The sequence below is a fragment of the Jaculus jaculus genome, chromosome 4, assembly GCF_020740685.1.
Source record: "Jaculus jaculus isolate mJacJac1 chromosome 4, mJacJac1.mat.Y.cur, whole genome shotgun sequence".
Taxonomy (NCBI): Eukaryota; Metazoa; Chordata; class Mammalia; order Rodentia; family Dipodidae; genus Jaculus; species Jaculus jaculus.
In genome coordinates, this window is record NC_059105.1 from 119,299,370 (window position 1) to 119,313,592 (window position 14,223).

The window sequence follows — 14,223 nt, forward strand, 5'->3', positions numbered from 1 at the left end:
ATGAACAAAAAAATTTTTAAAAAATAAACAAATAAATAAGAGGGCTGGAGAGATGGCTTAGCGGTTAAGCGCTCACCTGCAAAGCCTAAGGACCCCGGTTAGAGGCTCAAGGCTCTATTCCCCAGGACCCACGTTAGCCAGATGCACAAGGGGGCACACACATCTGCAGTTCGTTTGCAGTGGCTGGAGGCCCTGGTGTGCCCATTCTCTCTCTCTCTCTCTCTCTCTCTCTCTCTCTCTCACTCTTTTTCTCTCTGCCGCTCTCAAATAAATAAAAATAAACAACATTTTTTTTAAAAAAAATAGAGACATGGGCTAGAGGGATAGCTTAGTGGTTAAAGTGTTTGCCTGCAGAGCCAAAGGACCTTGGTTCAATTCCCCAGGACCCACGTAAGCCAAATGCACAAGGTGGTCCATGCGTTTGGAGTTTGTTTGCAGTGGCTAGAGCCCCTGGTGCACCCATTCTCTCTCTCTCTCTCTCTCTCTCTCTCTCTCTCTCTCTCTCTCTCTCTCTGCCTCTTTTCCTCTCTCAAATAAATAAATAAATAGAGACATTGTACAGCAATTCTCAATTCCAAATATCTGCCTCTGCCTGATTTCTCCACATTCTATATTCCTGGGCAATGTACCAGTAACCTAATTGTCAATATATATGTGCAGGTTAGATGAATCAGATGCTGAAAAGATAACTTTTAAGAAATTTTATATATTTTTACTATACCACATAGATCAAGAAGAAAAAAAATCTACATTATCTTCTTCCAAAAATAAACACCAAAGTTTTTGTTTGAGGGGGTACCAAAACCCTAAGAGTCAAATTCCCAACCCAACCCATCTGGGATTTTCAATGAGTTATGAAAGGAAACTCAATCTGTGGCCTTTGATTCAGTGCTGGAGGATGTTTCTTGACTAAAAAAAACATTTGCACCCATAACAGAGGCATGTTTGAAACCTTTTATTAAACAGGCAATGCATTGTGCAGTGGTTCAGGACACAGATGCCTAGTGGAAAAGTTTAAAAACTATTTTTGGAAACAGTCTATGAATTGACAACCCTACTACGTTCCTTCCTCTCCTCAGAGGCTATCTTCAGGAAATCCGATTGTTTTAATAGCTGCTCTTGGAAACGGCGTCCCTGTTTTACCATAAATGTCATGCCTAGTGTAAACACGAGAGGAAAGGGCTGCGCAGGAGACTGGCCAGGCTGAGCGGCACACCCCCGGCTCCCGGCTTCCGGTCAGCGCCCGCGGCTTCCACCCAGGCATTCCCGCGCCCGCCTTCTCATCTCCGCTTGCGGCCCTGGGTTGAGGCCCTTAGCCACGGCACTGTCAAAGGCTCACATTCATACCTCGGCGGCACGAACCGTTCCTGGACGTTTTCAGCGTTCTTGCTCGGCCTCTCTTGCCCAGGCTGTCGGCTCTGTTTGTTCCTTTTTTTCTTTTTTTTTTTTTTAAATTTTTTTTGCCCGGTTCCTTCCTCTGCCTGCTGCTCATCACAACTGCACGATAAATCAATCTTATGTTTCACAGTCTGTTTGCCATGATTTATTGGCAGTTTTAAACTAAGTGGCCCATCAACACAGTGGACATTCTTTGTCAGCATGCTGCCAATCTATTTTATGATTTGGGGCATATCACTCCAAGCTTGAGATTTCTTTCTGGCAAGTTCCATCCAGGATGGCTGATCTGTACTGGCATAACTGGCTCTCTTCAGCTGATGCAACTCCTTCTCGGTCATCACCGCAGCCTGAGCTGCTGGAAAGGAGAAAGGAAACATGAGACAGGAGTGTGGATTTTCACATAAGCTTCTTACATTTCTTTAAGTTTGTGTGAAGGCCCTAACTGTGTTTCAGAACATAAAATTCATTAATATGTAAATGTGTAAAGAAGACTTAGGTATAGAGTATGGAATTTGTACAATTAAAAAAAACAAAAAGCTTAATAGCAGGCTTAAAGAGTTCCAGTACTGCAGTGAGGTGAGCAATGTTCAGGGTGAAACTGCAGGACCTGCAGAGGTGGGGTGGGCACATGGAAATAGCAGCTCCACAACTGTCCACTTGAAAAACGAGTAAGAAAGTAGTTTCTTGTGAGTCAACTTCTTCTTTCAACTACACTGAAAAATAAATAAAATTCAGGAAATACTGGGGCTGAGGGTGCAGTTCAGTGGCAGAGCATGAGCTTATCATATATGAGGCCCTGGGTTCAATCCCTAGCACTATAAAAAGATTAATGATTCATACAACCAGAGGTGATCTCAGAAACAGTATGTTCAAAGAAGGTGGCTACAAGAGGACACATATTTTATGATTCCAGCTCCAAACTACTGAGACAGAAAGTAGATTCGTGTTTACCTAGAGCTAGAGGGGATGGCATGTGGCAACTGTGCATGATGTTTCTTTTGATGAGGGAAAAGTTTTATAGTTGGGTTGTTATCAAGGTTACACAGCTTTGCAGATATATAACCTCTGTAAAGACACACCTACTGAAGTGCATATTGTGGTATGTAAACATAAAAGCTGTGTAGGAAAAGCAACATGACAAAACAAATCCAACTGCACCACGACTCCACAGTATTTGGCAATACCTGCTGATCTCATACCTAGGTTCTGATGGGACAGTGAGATTCCTCTCTGCAGCCCCTCCTTGAGGCTGAGTTTTGCCCCCTGCCTCTGGCTCACAGCAGGCTTAGCAGGGGTCATCAGGAAAGACTTGCTGCGGACAAAGTCAGCCTGCTTCATGGGCTCCTATGGGGACACAAGAAAGACACACACTGTCTAGCTATATGGACACAGAATGGCAAATACACCCAAAATGAATGAGCCAGAGGTATTTTTCTCAAGATGAATCGTGCTGCTGCCACTTCCTGGAGAGGTTTCTATGTGCTAGCTTGTTAAGTCCAAAGTCAAAACACCAGAGCATAGATTAGCACCTGCCTCATGTGCCCACATGCTCATGGTGGCTTTGTCCCTGTCCCTACAATGCAGCCTGGGTGCAAAATGGTGGATGGCAGAGATTCCATATGAAAGTCAAAGTGAATTTGGTTTAGAAATAGTTTTGTGGCTTCTGTGACCCGTGATATGCTGACACGTACTGAAATTGGTAACCTTTATTTTTAAAACTCCCTAGGTCTGTACTGCAGCACATACATCTCAGCTCTGGGTACCAGTAAGTTTAGGGTTAGAAGCAGGTTTACCACCGGTGCAGACTCCCTTACCCACACAGCTGACATGCTATGGAGGTATCACAGGGGCTACTGGTGAATTGAAGAACTGTGAATCTTCCCTTGCTCCTAGGCATAGCTGTTTAGGTTAGTGAAAGCTGTTTGCAGTTGAGTGTAAAATGAAACCCCAAGTTGTGAGTGTAGAGCCCCAGATGGGCAGACTGCCATCGAGGTAGCAGAATCTAGGCCCATTCATCACTGCACAATGAGCAGAGGTGGAGCTGCTGACTGTCACTGGGTCTAAGCTGAGGAGTTCTTTTAATCTCCTTCCATTTTCCAGATGCTGAGCTGCGTTGCCTAGGAGGCCAGCAGTAACTCACAGACTCCTCTGCTTGCTTTCCTAACATCCCTGCACAGGCACAGCAAGCAGGCTAGCTGCTTTGGATGCTGACATCTAACATATCATCGAATTTGCTTTACTGATCCTCAAACATATTAGTTAAGTCATCATAGGTACAGACCTCTCGCCTCAGCCCCAGCCTGCTGCTGTTCCCTTCCAAACCCACAGTCAGGAAGTGTTTACTCTCAGCACCTGGACTCTCTCAGGTGCCTTGGCGGGCTTTCCTGTTTCTGTCTTCAGGATCCGTGACACAGGCTTGTCTTCCTGGTTGGGCGGCTGGTCTGGGACCTCTCGTTGTTTCTGTCGAGCAGTGGTGATCCAGGATGGGGTGGGCTTCCCATCAGCACCAGAACCTGCTGCAGCAGGAGGCAGACCCTTTTCTAGGGGTAAAGGCACAAGGTTAGCCAAGATCATCCCTCCCCTCTTCAGTCTTACCTCCATGTGTCCCCCACACAGGAGGAACACTGTACTGCTTTGGTTTGAGCCACAAGAAATTAAATACAACTGCCCTCAAATGCATTTTAAAGCTCATTTCCCCCAGGGGGATCATTTTCAGGAGATAAAAAATATGTTCATAGGTAAGATTTCGCTAATAAAATCTTTTCATTTGGGATCTGATTTCCCTGAGTCCTGATGTGCTCACTGTCGTAGCTAAACTATTGTTCTAATAAAGGTAAGCATAGCCTTCCCTTTGTGAAGAGTGACACCATTTCTAATGCCATCTCATGTTTGTTCCTTATCCAAAGACCTGTCATTGCCTAGCATGGGAAAGTGCTCCGTAGCTGCATGTTTAACAGGCTGTATTTTCATTGCTTGCTCTCCAGTCTCCACAACCTCTCTCTCTTGCTCACTCGCTCGTTTTGTGTTTTCTTAAAAGGGTCCTTTCTATTCCTCCTTCCAATATTTCTTTAGTGACCAGCACTCTCTTCTCTGTGTCTCACCCATCCATGTGTGCTGGTCGGGGTGGCTGCCTCACTACATTTGCATATTGGAGACAGATGGGAATTTCATTCTGGATTTGAACTCATTCATTCCATTAATAACATCTCCAGAACAATTAAATAAGAGTAAATGCAAAGGGAAAGAAAAATTTCATTCCTAGTTTATTTTTTAAATATTTATTCATTCATTTATTTATTTTTTTATATGCGTGTGTGTATGGGCAGCAAACTGTGAATGGTTTTCTGTAAGTGCTGGGGAATTGAACCTGGGACTTGCAAGAAAATGCCTTTAACTGAACCCTCTCCCTAGCCCTGCATTCATAGTTTTAAATCAGAGGCAGAGCAGTAGCTTGGTAAGCCTGAGGGCAGCAGCATCAGTATTAGGTACCTGTGGTGGTTTGAATAGATGACCCCCAATATTTTTTATTGTTAACAGTTTGCATCTGTAGCCACCTGGCTGGAGGCAGTGTCACTGGGTGGATCTTAAGGTGTGGTGGTGGGTTTCAGATTTCAATCTAAAGATATGCAAAGTGTGCCTAGCTGGAGTTCCTGAAGTATGCTGTGTGGCTTTTTCGCTTGTGCTTCTCTCTCTCTCTGCTTGGTTCTGTGAAAGCAGGTCAGCTTCTTCTGCCATTATGGAACTTCCCCTGTATCTGTAAGCTTCAATAAATATCCCTTCCTCCATAACTGTGCCTGGTCTGAAAGTTCATCTCGGTGAACCTGAAGCTGTCTGCCACAGTACCTGTAGTCCAGTCACCTCAAGGACACAAAATATAGTCCTGGCAAATTCTTTATACCATACACTTGGGATCATTCCATTTAAACTAAAAGAAATATTTTAAATATGGACAGAAAAGGTTATATGGTACTGCCTGCTAGCACTCAGGATTGGGGTGAGAGGAGGCCCTGGGGGAAAGCTGAGACCATGATACTGGACAAGGATGGGGCCTGTGGACCAGTCCTATGGCTGACACCTCAAAGAGTCTATGGCAACTTATATTTTCTAAGTTTTTGCATATGAACTGCAGACTGATGCACAATGCAACTATGCTGAGCTAGGCAAGACGTAATTTTTTTTCTGATACTGAGAGTATGCTGGTAAAATTTCATTCCAAGTACAGAGGGGTCACCTGCTGAGCTGTTTTGTCTGTGGGTGGCAATGTTTCTGACTATACTGAGTATGTGTGCATGTCTATGAAGACCCACAGGTATATGTAAGCCCTGTAGCTGCTGGAGCTAGTGTGGGACAGGTGACTTGCAATGACAGTGCCACCCAGCAATGAGCTGGATATTTGGCCCCAACCTTTCATGGGCTGCTTCTTTCCTCTTGGTTTCTGTGTTTCCCCCATGCCAGAGGTTTTCCAGTGCTGATCCTCACAGAAGTCACACCTGTCCCATGTCATCAATCCCAGGATAACACAGACATGGTGCCAGTTCCAAGCAAGTTCTGGACAAACACTTCTTTGTTTACTTCTTCTTGCCTCAATATACAATATGCTTTGCTCTCCTGTGGATTCAGCTAAAGGCCGCTGACATCTCAGTTTCTCCTCCCTGAATGACAAGAGGCTTAGGTGCTTGGATCAAACTGGGGATGAACAAGCCCAAGTCCCTATCAGTGTGATCCCTCTGCCGAGGGTCTGGCGAGAAGCAAAGGCTGCAGTCCAGTCTGCCTGGGAACACACACAGACTAACACTTCCAGAAGGCAAGTGCAGGAGGCACAGTCACAAAAGTCACCACAAAGAATCATAGGAAAATAACTTCTCATCAGAGAAAAATTTTTTAAAATTTTTATTTAAGGATCGAATTCCATAAAAGCATCAGGTGATGTTTCTTCTCCCAACGCCTTCCTTCTCCTTAACCTCTGACACTACCTGGAGATTTAAGCACTGATCTCTAAGACATTCTATCCTCAGGGCTGGGTTCAGTGGGCTGAGGTAATAAGAAATGCTTTCTCTCTTTGGTCAGGGCAATAGAGCAGCTAATGACTCACCCTGGGGCCCACGGGCCTAGTTTTAAGCCTCAGGCTGGCAATAGGCTGCTGGGCAAATTCAAGGACCCCTGCTGAGACTCAGTATTAGTGTAAAATCCACACCTCCCAGGGTGGTTGTAAAGACTCCCAGAGACAACTTGCTGTCTACACTTCCCAGATGGTGGCATGGTGGCGAAGAGTCACGGAACCAAACCTCCATTATATTTGTAGGGATGTTCAACCACCCTTCAGGAAACAGAAGCATTTTGTCACTTTGTTTTGACTCACTTTTTGGTTATGGTTAATCCCCACCCCTTTCCCTGGTTTTGGTGTTTATTAAAATGCCCAACTCTGAGCCCAGAGGCAATGGGTCTGCATGTGCACGTGTAGTACGTGTGGTGTCTGGCATATGCATATATGTGTGCAGAGAAGAACATCAGGTGTTCTCTATCTCTCATCTGTCTTAGCTTTGGGGTCTCTCTCAACTCAGAGCCACAGTTTTTGTGAGCCTCGGGGATTCTGTGGTCTCCACTCCCCACAGCACTGGGGTTTTAGGCATGTGTTCCCACACCCAGTTGTTTGGAAGTGTCAGGGAATCAATCTGGGTATTCTCTCAGGCCCTCTCACTGCCTCTTGCTTGCAGCAAATGCTCTGAACCTCTGAGCATCTTCCTAGCCCTGGGAAGAGCCTCTTGTGGGAATACGAACAAAGGGAACTATTTGAAAGTAATTGGGAGCTACAGTAGAAGAATGAGAGAAAGTAGGAAAACCACTGTTCTGCATAGCAACCTCTCTCCATAACTTGAAGAGTACACAAATGCCTCACCTGGGATTCCTGGTCCCCCTCCTCATAACAACCTCCAGCAACAGCTGGAATTCCAAGAGAACTGCATCCTAATGGACATGTTTTTGATATACTCATGCCCACCTACAGAATGGCTAACAATAGTTACTCAGCCTTAACAGTGGATTGACATCTAGAATTCTGTTATATTCTTTTTTGTTGTTGTTGATTTTCGAGGTAGGGTCTCACTCTAGCCCATGCTCACTTGGCACTCACTCTGCAGTTCCAGGCTCCTCTCAAACTTACAACAATCCTCCTTCCTTTGCCTTCCAAGTGCTGGGATTAAAGGTGTGCACCACCATGCTTGGCTCAATTCTGCGTTGTATTCTGTCCTGTGCACTGGAGAATGTTCACCTTCTTTTTTACCTCATGCCACACCCAGACAATCAAATCCAGACCCTGCCAAATGTCCACAGACAGACAAAACTGTCCATAGTTGAGAACCATGGTCACATGGCTCAACAGTGCAGAGCATGGGCCACCTGAGTCCACTGACATGGCCTCAAACTCCCTGCCTGACTGGAGGGATTCTCAATTCCAGTTACACAGTATAACCATCTGGGAGTCAGGCATGGTGGCACACGTCTGTAATCCTAGCTACTTGGGAGGCTGAAGCAAGAGGATTGCACGTACACTAGCTATGTGCCCTTTGGCAAGTTCTTTGATCTACGCTTCAGATTTCTAGATATAGATAGATAGATAGATAGATAGATAGATAGATAGATAGATGGTATGTGTCCTAAATATAGGATAATTATTGTAAATTCTGAGTGAGCAATACATCAGCTACTTATTGAGTATGAATAAGTAGCATGCAAATCTGTTATGGTCTCTGGCCTTGGGAAGCTGAGATAGGGAGGTGGCAGGTATTTGAAGTATGTATAGTATCATAGTGCTTGGACACCAAAGACATTTTTGGGAGGGGTATAATAGGGACAGCCCTGAAACAGCACATTATTTACATCAACACTGTCCAATAGGACTTTCTATAACAACAGAAATGTCCTCTGTGATGTCAACTAATCACATATGGTTGGCGAAAATGAGGAACTGAAGGCTTAATTTCACTCAGTTTAAATATACATTAAAAGCCACCTGCAGCCATTGGCTCCATGTTAAAGGGCACACGCCTGCATCCTGCCACTCAAAGCATGGTCCCTGGACTGGCAGTGCTCTCATGGTCCAGATCTACTGACCAGATTCTTAAGTACTCTGGGAAATGCTGCCTGACAACAGGGATTCTCAATGCTGGCTATACATTAAGATACCTAGGGAGCTTGGCAGTATGGAATATGCCTATAATATCAGCTACTTACAGGGCTGAAGCAGGAGGCTCAAAAGTTCAAGGATAGTATGGGCTACATAATATGTTCAAAGCCAGTATGGGCAACTCCAAATAAAGTAAAAATAAAAAACAAGACCAAAAATATTCTAAGTACCTGAGGAGCCTATAACATACCCATCACTCTGTACTAGCATGGAGCAATCAGTCTGAGGTGGGTTCCCAGAGACTCCGACTTGCAGCCAGTGCCTTGCTGCTCTATGTTCCCTTCACTGGGAAGGGACAACCCACAGTGTCGCCTTTCTGGCTAATGCAAAGTGTCAGGTTGTCCAGATGGCCTGAGAATTGGGATGGCTTCCTGACCCCTGTCTATAGGTTCTGTTGTCTCCTACTGTAAACCAGCTGATGCCTCCTGCCTACATGTAGCCCTGAGGACATCAATCCCAGGCCTGCCTCTAGCCTTACTTCTGTGTCCTCAGCCCTGCTCAGAAGGTTCTGGGATGCTTACCTACTTGCCATGAAGACCTCAGTATCTCTTCCTCAAAGTTACTTCTCTTCTGAGCATAAGAAAGCATAGCCAGCATCCCACCTCCAACAGGGTCAATGACCACATTAGAGCAAATGATGGTCATCCCTCTGAAGTGGTACCAGTGTAGGCAGCAAACAGTGGGTGATACTACTCCTTGATCCCCATAAGAGTGGGCTGCATCCACAGCTTTCAGAGACAGCAAAACACCACTCCCCAATTATCTCCCCTGGCTCTTCTGCCCCACTGGAAGATGCTCAGTACTTTCCTAATCCTTCTCAGGTCCCATTAGTAATTGTGGTCACTTTGGCCATGACAGTGTCTGAGCTGAGTCGAGTCTCCTAAAGACAGGCTGTGTGAGCTGGCAAGGCTCCTTTCTCAAAGGCTGAGGGTCTATGAAGGGTCAGTAGGTGGGAGATATGCAGGGCTGTCCTTTGATGGACACAGTAGGTTTGTCCTGTCTGAGCTTGACAGATACCCAGAAAACACTCTGGAAGACTCCTGTCGGCTGTTGGGCCTCTCTGACTATGGCTGCTCCCTAGTGTTCCCTTGTTCTCTTGGTGGCCCATTGGACAGGGCTCTGGAGGCAGAGGCAGGTCACAGAGAAGCCTGCTTTGTTCAGTAGCCCCAGGAAGCTGAATCTAGCACCAGTCCTCCCAAATCCTCAACTGTAGGAAATATGTGCCTAGCTTCTCAAGAAGCTTCATGGGTGTCCCCATAGATTCAATAGTATGGTAGGGGCTCCAGTCCCAGTCCCTGAGCTAGGGCTCACAGAGCTGTGGCTCTCCATAGAAAGTCCTTTAAGTCATCTCCACTTCCTCCCCTGAATATGGGCTGGCGAGTGAGTCCTGACCCACCAAATCCTGTTACACATTCTGCTGTCCTCCATCTGTAGGGGCACTTCAACCTAACCCAGGGCTGGGAGAATGCGAGTCACTGTTCTATGTCACTGCCACGAGGAAGCTACAGTGTGCCCTTAGGAAAGTATCTCTGCACTGTGAAATGGTGTCATATGTTTGCTGCCCTGCGCACCATATTACTAATAACCTCATTTTACACAGGAGTAAATTCAGAGATTAAGAAACAACTGGCTGGGGAAGCCCTGGCCAAGAGAGGTGTAGCTAGAGTAAAATCTCCAAATTACTACTTCAAAGTTCCCCATCCTTCACCTGGGGACACGAGAGAGAGAGAGAGGGGGGGGGGAGGGAGAGAGAGAGAGAGAGAGAGATGGAGGGAGGGAGGGAGGGAGGGAGGGAGGGAGATTGAGACTGACTGAGGATCAGCCTGTGAGGGCAGAGCATGCCCACCCCCTTATGTCCTTAGAGAACTGAATTCCAGACCAGAGTGAAGTGTGCTCCATGTGGCTGAGGTGAGACTGGGACCCTGAGCAAGTGACAAATGAACTTAGAATACAGAATTGTTGACTGTCCAGAACCCAAAGGGCCTTAAGTGTCTTACCCAGGAGTTTTAACTTTACTCCCCATGTGATAGGAAGGCATGGAGACTTTTTCTATGGTTAGACCGTGTGGGAGAAGAGTGTTGGAGGGGAAAGCGCTGGTGTGGAGACTGCTAGGAGGGTCAGAACTAGCTGACCGTGCTAGGCAACATGACCAATATTTTTCTTCCACTAGATCAGGTGTGGCAGGGTGGGCACAGACCGACCATCCTTACTCCCTCACCCAGAGGGTGGGGAAACAGTCTCCACTGGGCTGGAAGAAGCACAGGCCCGTTACTTTTATGGAGGATAACCTGAAGTTACCTAGTAAAGCTGCACACAACTTGTGAGCAGAGTCCACTTTGACGAAGTTAACCTGCAGAGCACAGTGACCAAGAGGACTCAAAACAAGCTCAGTCTCACTCAGCAGGGGCAGGGCTCGGTACAATACTGAGCATTGCTTAGAAAGTGTGAGCATGAACCCCACCGGATGTGTTTTAATGACGGAAACAAAGCACTCCTGAGCCTATGCTGGAATGTCATGGCCATGACTGCAACGTGCACAGACTCAAGTTCAGATGAGTCTCTGTATGGTGATGCACATTACAGAGGTTCAGAAAGGGCTAGAGATGAAGCTGCTCTCTTTTTCTTGGGTGTTTAAAAATAATTTTAAGCCAGGCGTGGTGATGCATGCCTTTAATCCCAGCACTCAGGCCAGCCTGGGACTACAGAGTCAGCCAGGTAAGCCTGGGCTAGAGTGAGACCCTACTTCAGAAAAACAAAAACAAAACTCCAAAATTATTTTAAAAATTGACACAGTAAAAATCACCCTCACTGTTGTTAAATTCTGAGTTTTAACACATGTATAGATTCTTTTAGAATTTTTTTTATTTATTTGAGAGAGGCAGATAGAGAATTAAGTATGGTGCCACTTTGTGCATCTGGCTTTATGTGGGTATTAGGGAACTGAATGCAGGCCATCAGGCTTTGCAAGCGTCTTTAACCACTGACCTACCTCTCCAGCCCACACGTACAAATTCTTTTATTTTTCTTTTGGTTTTTTTTTTTTTTTTATTTGAGAGCGACAGACACAGAGAGAAAGACAGAGGAAGAGAGAGAGAATGGGCGCGCCAGGGCTTCCAGCATCTGCAAACGAACTCCAGACGCGTGCGCCCCCTTGTGCATCTGGCTAACGTGGGACCTGGGGAACCGAGCCTTGAACCGGGGTCCTTAGGCTTCACAGGCAAGTGCTTAACCGCTACGCCATCTCTCCAGCCCTTCTTTTGGTTTTTTGAGGTAGGGTCTCACTCTAGATCAGGCTGACCTGGAATTCACTGTGTAGTCTCAGGGTGGCCTCGAACTCATGGTGATCCTCCTACCTCTGCCTCCCAAGTGTTATGATTAAAGGTGTGTGTCACCACGCCTGGCTTACAAATTCCTATAGTAATTTACAACAGCTGTCACAAGAGAATATAGAATATAGGATAGGGGCAGAGGAGGTGTCTTGGTGGGGCCATGCAAGCATAAGGACCTGAATTTTTTTAGTACCAATGTAAAAGCTGGTATAGTGGCCCATGCCTATAACCCCAATACTAGGGAGGCAGAGACAGGAGGATCCCTGGGGCTTGCTGGCCAGCTAGTCTGGCTGAATGAGTGAGCTCCAGGTTCAGTGAGAGACCCTATCTCCAAAAGTAAGGTGGAGAGCAACTGAGCTTTCTCTCAATGTCGACCTCTCATCTCCTATGTGCATGTGCATGCACACACACGTGTATATGTACCTGCACACATATGCATGCCCACACATACACAAACACACATTTGCCTGTATATACACAAAGGAATAGAGTAAAATTTATTTTTTTAAATAATATAAATAAATTCAACATGCTCAAGAATTCCCTTATTTTACCTTAATAGGCAAATCCTTCTATCCTTGGCAACTATGGACCTGACCTCCAATCTATATTTTTGCCTCTTCCAGATTTTATACAAATGGAGGTTTTTTTGAGGGGGGTTGAGGTAGGGTGTCATTCTAGATTAGGCTGACCAGAAACTCACTATGTAGTCTCAGGATAGCCTTGAACTCATGGCGATCCTCTTACCTCTGTATCCCAAGTGCTGGGATTAAAGGCATGTGCCACCACGCCCGGTTAAATGGAGTAAATTTTAAGATGGATTCTATCCACTGCACATATGCATATTCCTCAGAACTGTGTGTGTCAAGAGTTCATATCTTTTTCTTGCTGGATACTATTCCACTGCATGGCTGCATTACTGTTTATGCACTTACCAGCTGAAGAACATTTACATAGTTTCTAGCTTTTAGTGATTACAGAATAATGTCACCATTAACACGTATATATGGCTTTTGTGTGACTCTAAGGTCTCCTTTAAGACAGTGTTGCTAAGTTGCTGAGGCTGGCTTCAAATTCATCATTCACCTGACTCAGCCTCCCAAACAGCCAGAATTTCAGGCATGTGCCACCATGCTTGGCTACAAGTGAACTTTTCCTATATGCTTTCTGTGCTTTATAATTTTTCCATACAAGACCTGACCTCTTTTTTTTTTTTAAAAAAAGAATATTTATTTAATTTGTGAGGGGAGAGAGAAAAAGAAAGAGAGAATAAGAGAGAATGGGCATGCCAGGATCTTTTGCTGCGGCAAGCTAACTCTAGATGTATATGTCACTTTGCATCTCTGGCTTTACATGGTAATGGGGAATCAAATCCAGGCTGGCAGGCTTTGCAAGCAAGCACCTTTAACCACTGAGGCATCTCCCAAGTCCATATCCTCCCTCTTTTGTAATTCTTCTGAACTTGTGTGCTTCCTAGCCTGTAGACCACTCCAGGGATTGAGTGGTCCAGAAGAGGATGCATAATGTGTTGCAAAATAAACAAGCCAGCTTTGGGGGCCATTTGCTTCTAGTGGTAGATCAACACTTTGTAGGCGGTGTCTACAAACAGGTCTCCTCTGTGATGTGGAGCATAAGCAGTGCACACTAGTGGTAGCCACTTCTGTGATACCCAGGCCCTCTGGCAAACTGGCCTCATGTGTTTATTACAGCAATTACTGCATCCTTCCCCCCTCCCTGCAATGAAAGCTTTCTCCATTCCTTCAAAGCAGGCCGACAGAGACTGTAGAAGGACGAGGAAGCAGGCATGCTGTGATGACAGAGCAGCTGGAGTCTACAGCAGAGCGAAGAATGTGTACCCATCTGGGATGCTTCAATAACCTAACTTTATGGTGCATGCCCTGGAGAGGGGACAGAGATGGAAGCACATCTGGGAACTCTAGGAAATGTACCTGCCACCACAAGACAATAAACAGTAAGAATGAATTCCTTCTGGAGAACAGATGTACATTGTTATTACAACTTTCATTATCTATATGTTTTGTATGAATCAAATTGCCTCCAGCTGCTATAATTTGGGAGCTGTGAGGATAGGAGAAGTAAGACTAATGAATTAAACCACAATCAGATATTGTGGGGGGAAGCAGTGGGGACTGCCTCACAGATCAGACTCTGCTCTGATCTGTCCGCAGAGGCAGCCAGAAGACCCCAAAGTAGGAGGTGGGGTAGGAGGAGACTAGGCAGCACCTGTGATTCTGGCACCTGTCTTCCAAATAACACCATCAGAAAAGGTGCATTCCTAAGAGAATGTAGGGA

General features: G+C 45.6%; 1 protein-coding gene across 4 annotated transcripts in view; it reads right to left on the bottom strand.

The window, feature by feature from the left end:
* Positions 1-940: 940 nt before the first annotated feature.
* The window catches only part of Cracdl (CRACD like), a 161,212-nt gene continuing 147,929 nt past the window's right edge, over positions 941-14,223 (bottom strand). For all 4 annotated transcript variants that reach the window (XM_045147837.1, XM_045147839.1, XM_045147838.1 and 1 more), the window contains 3 exons: positions 3,751-3,938; positions 2,598-2,742; positions 941-1,750 (listed from right to left, as the gene is read on the bottom strand). In XM_045147837.1, the coding sequence (XP_045003772.1) occupies positions 1,611-1,750; positions 2,598-2,742; positions 3,751-3,938 (473 nt within the window). In that variant the 3' untranslated portion in view covers positions 941-1,610. The remainder of the gene's footprint in view (positions 1,751-2,597; positions 2,743-3,750; positions 3,939-14,223) is intronic.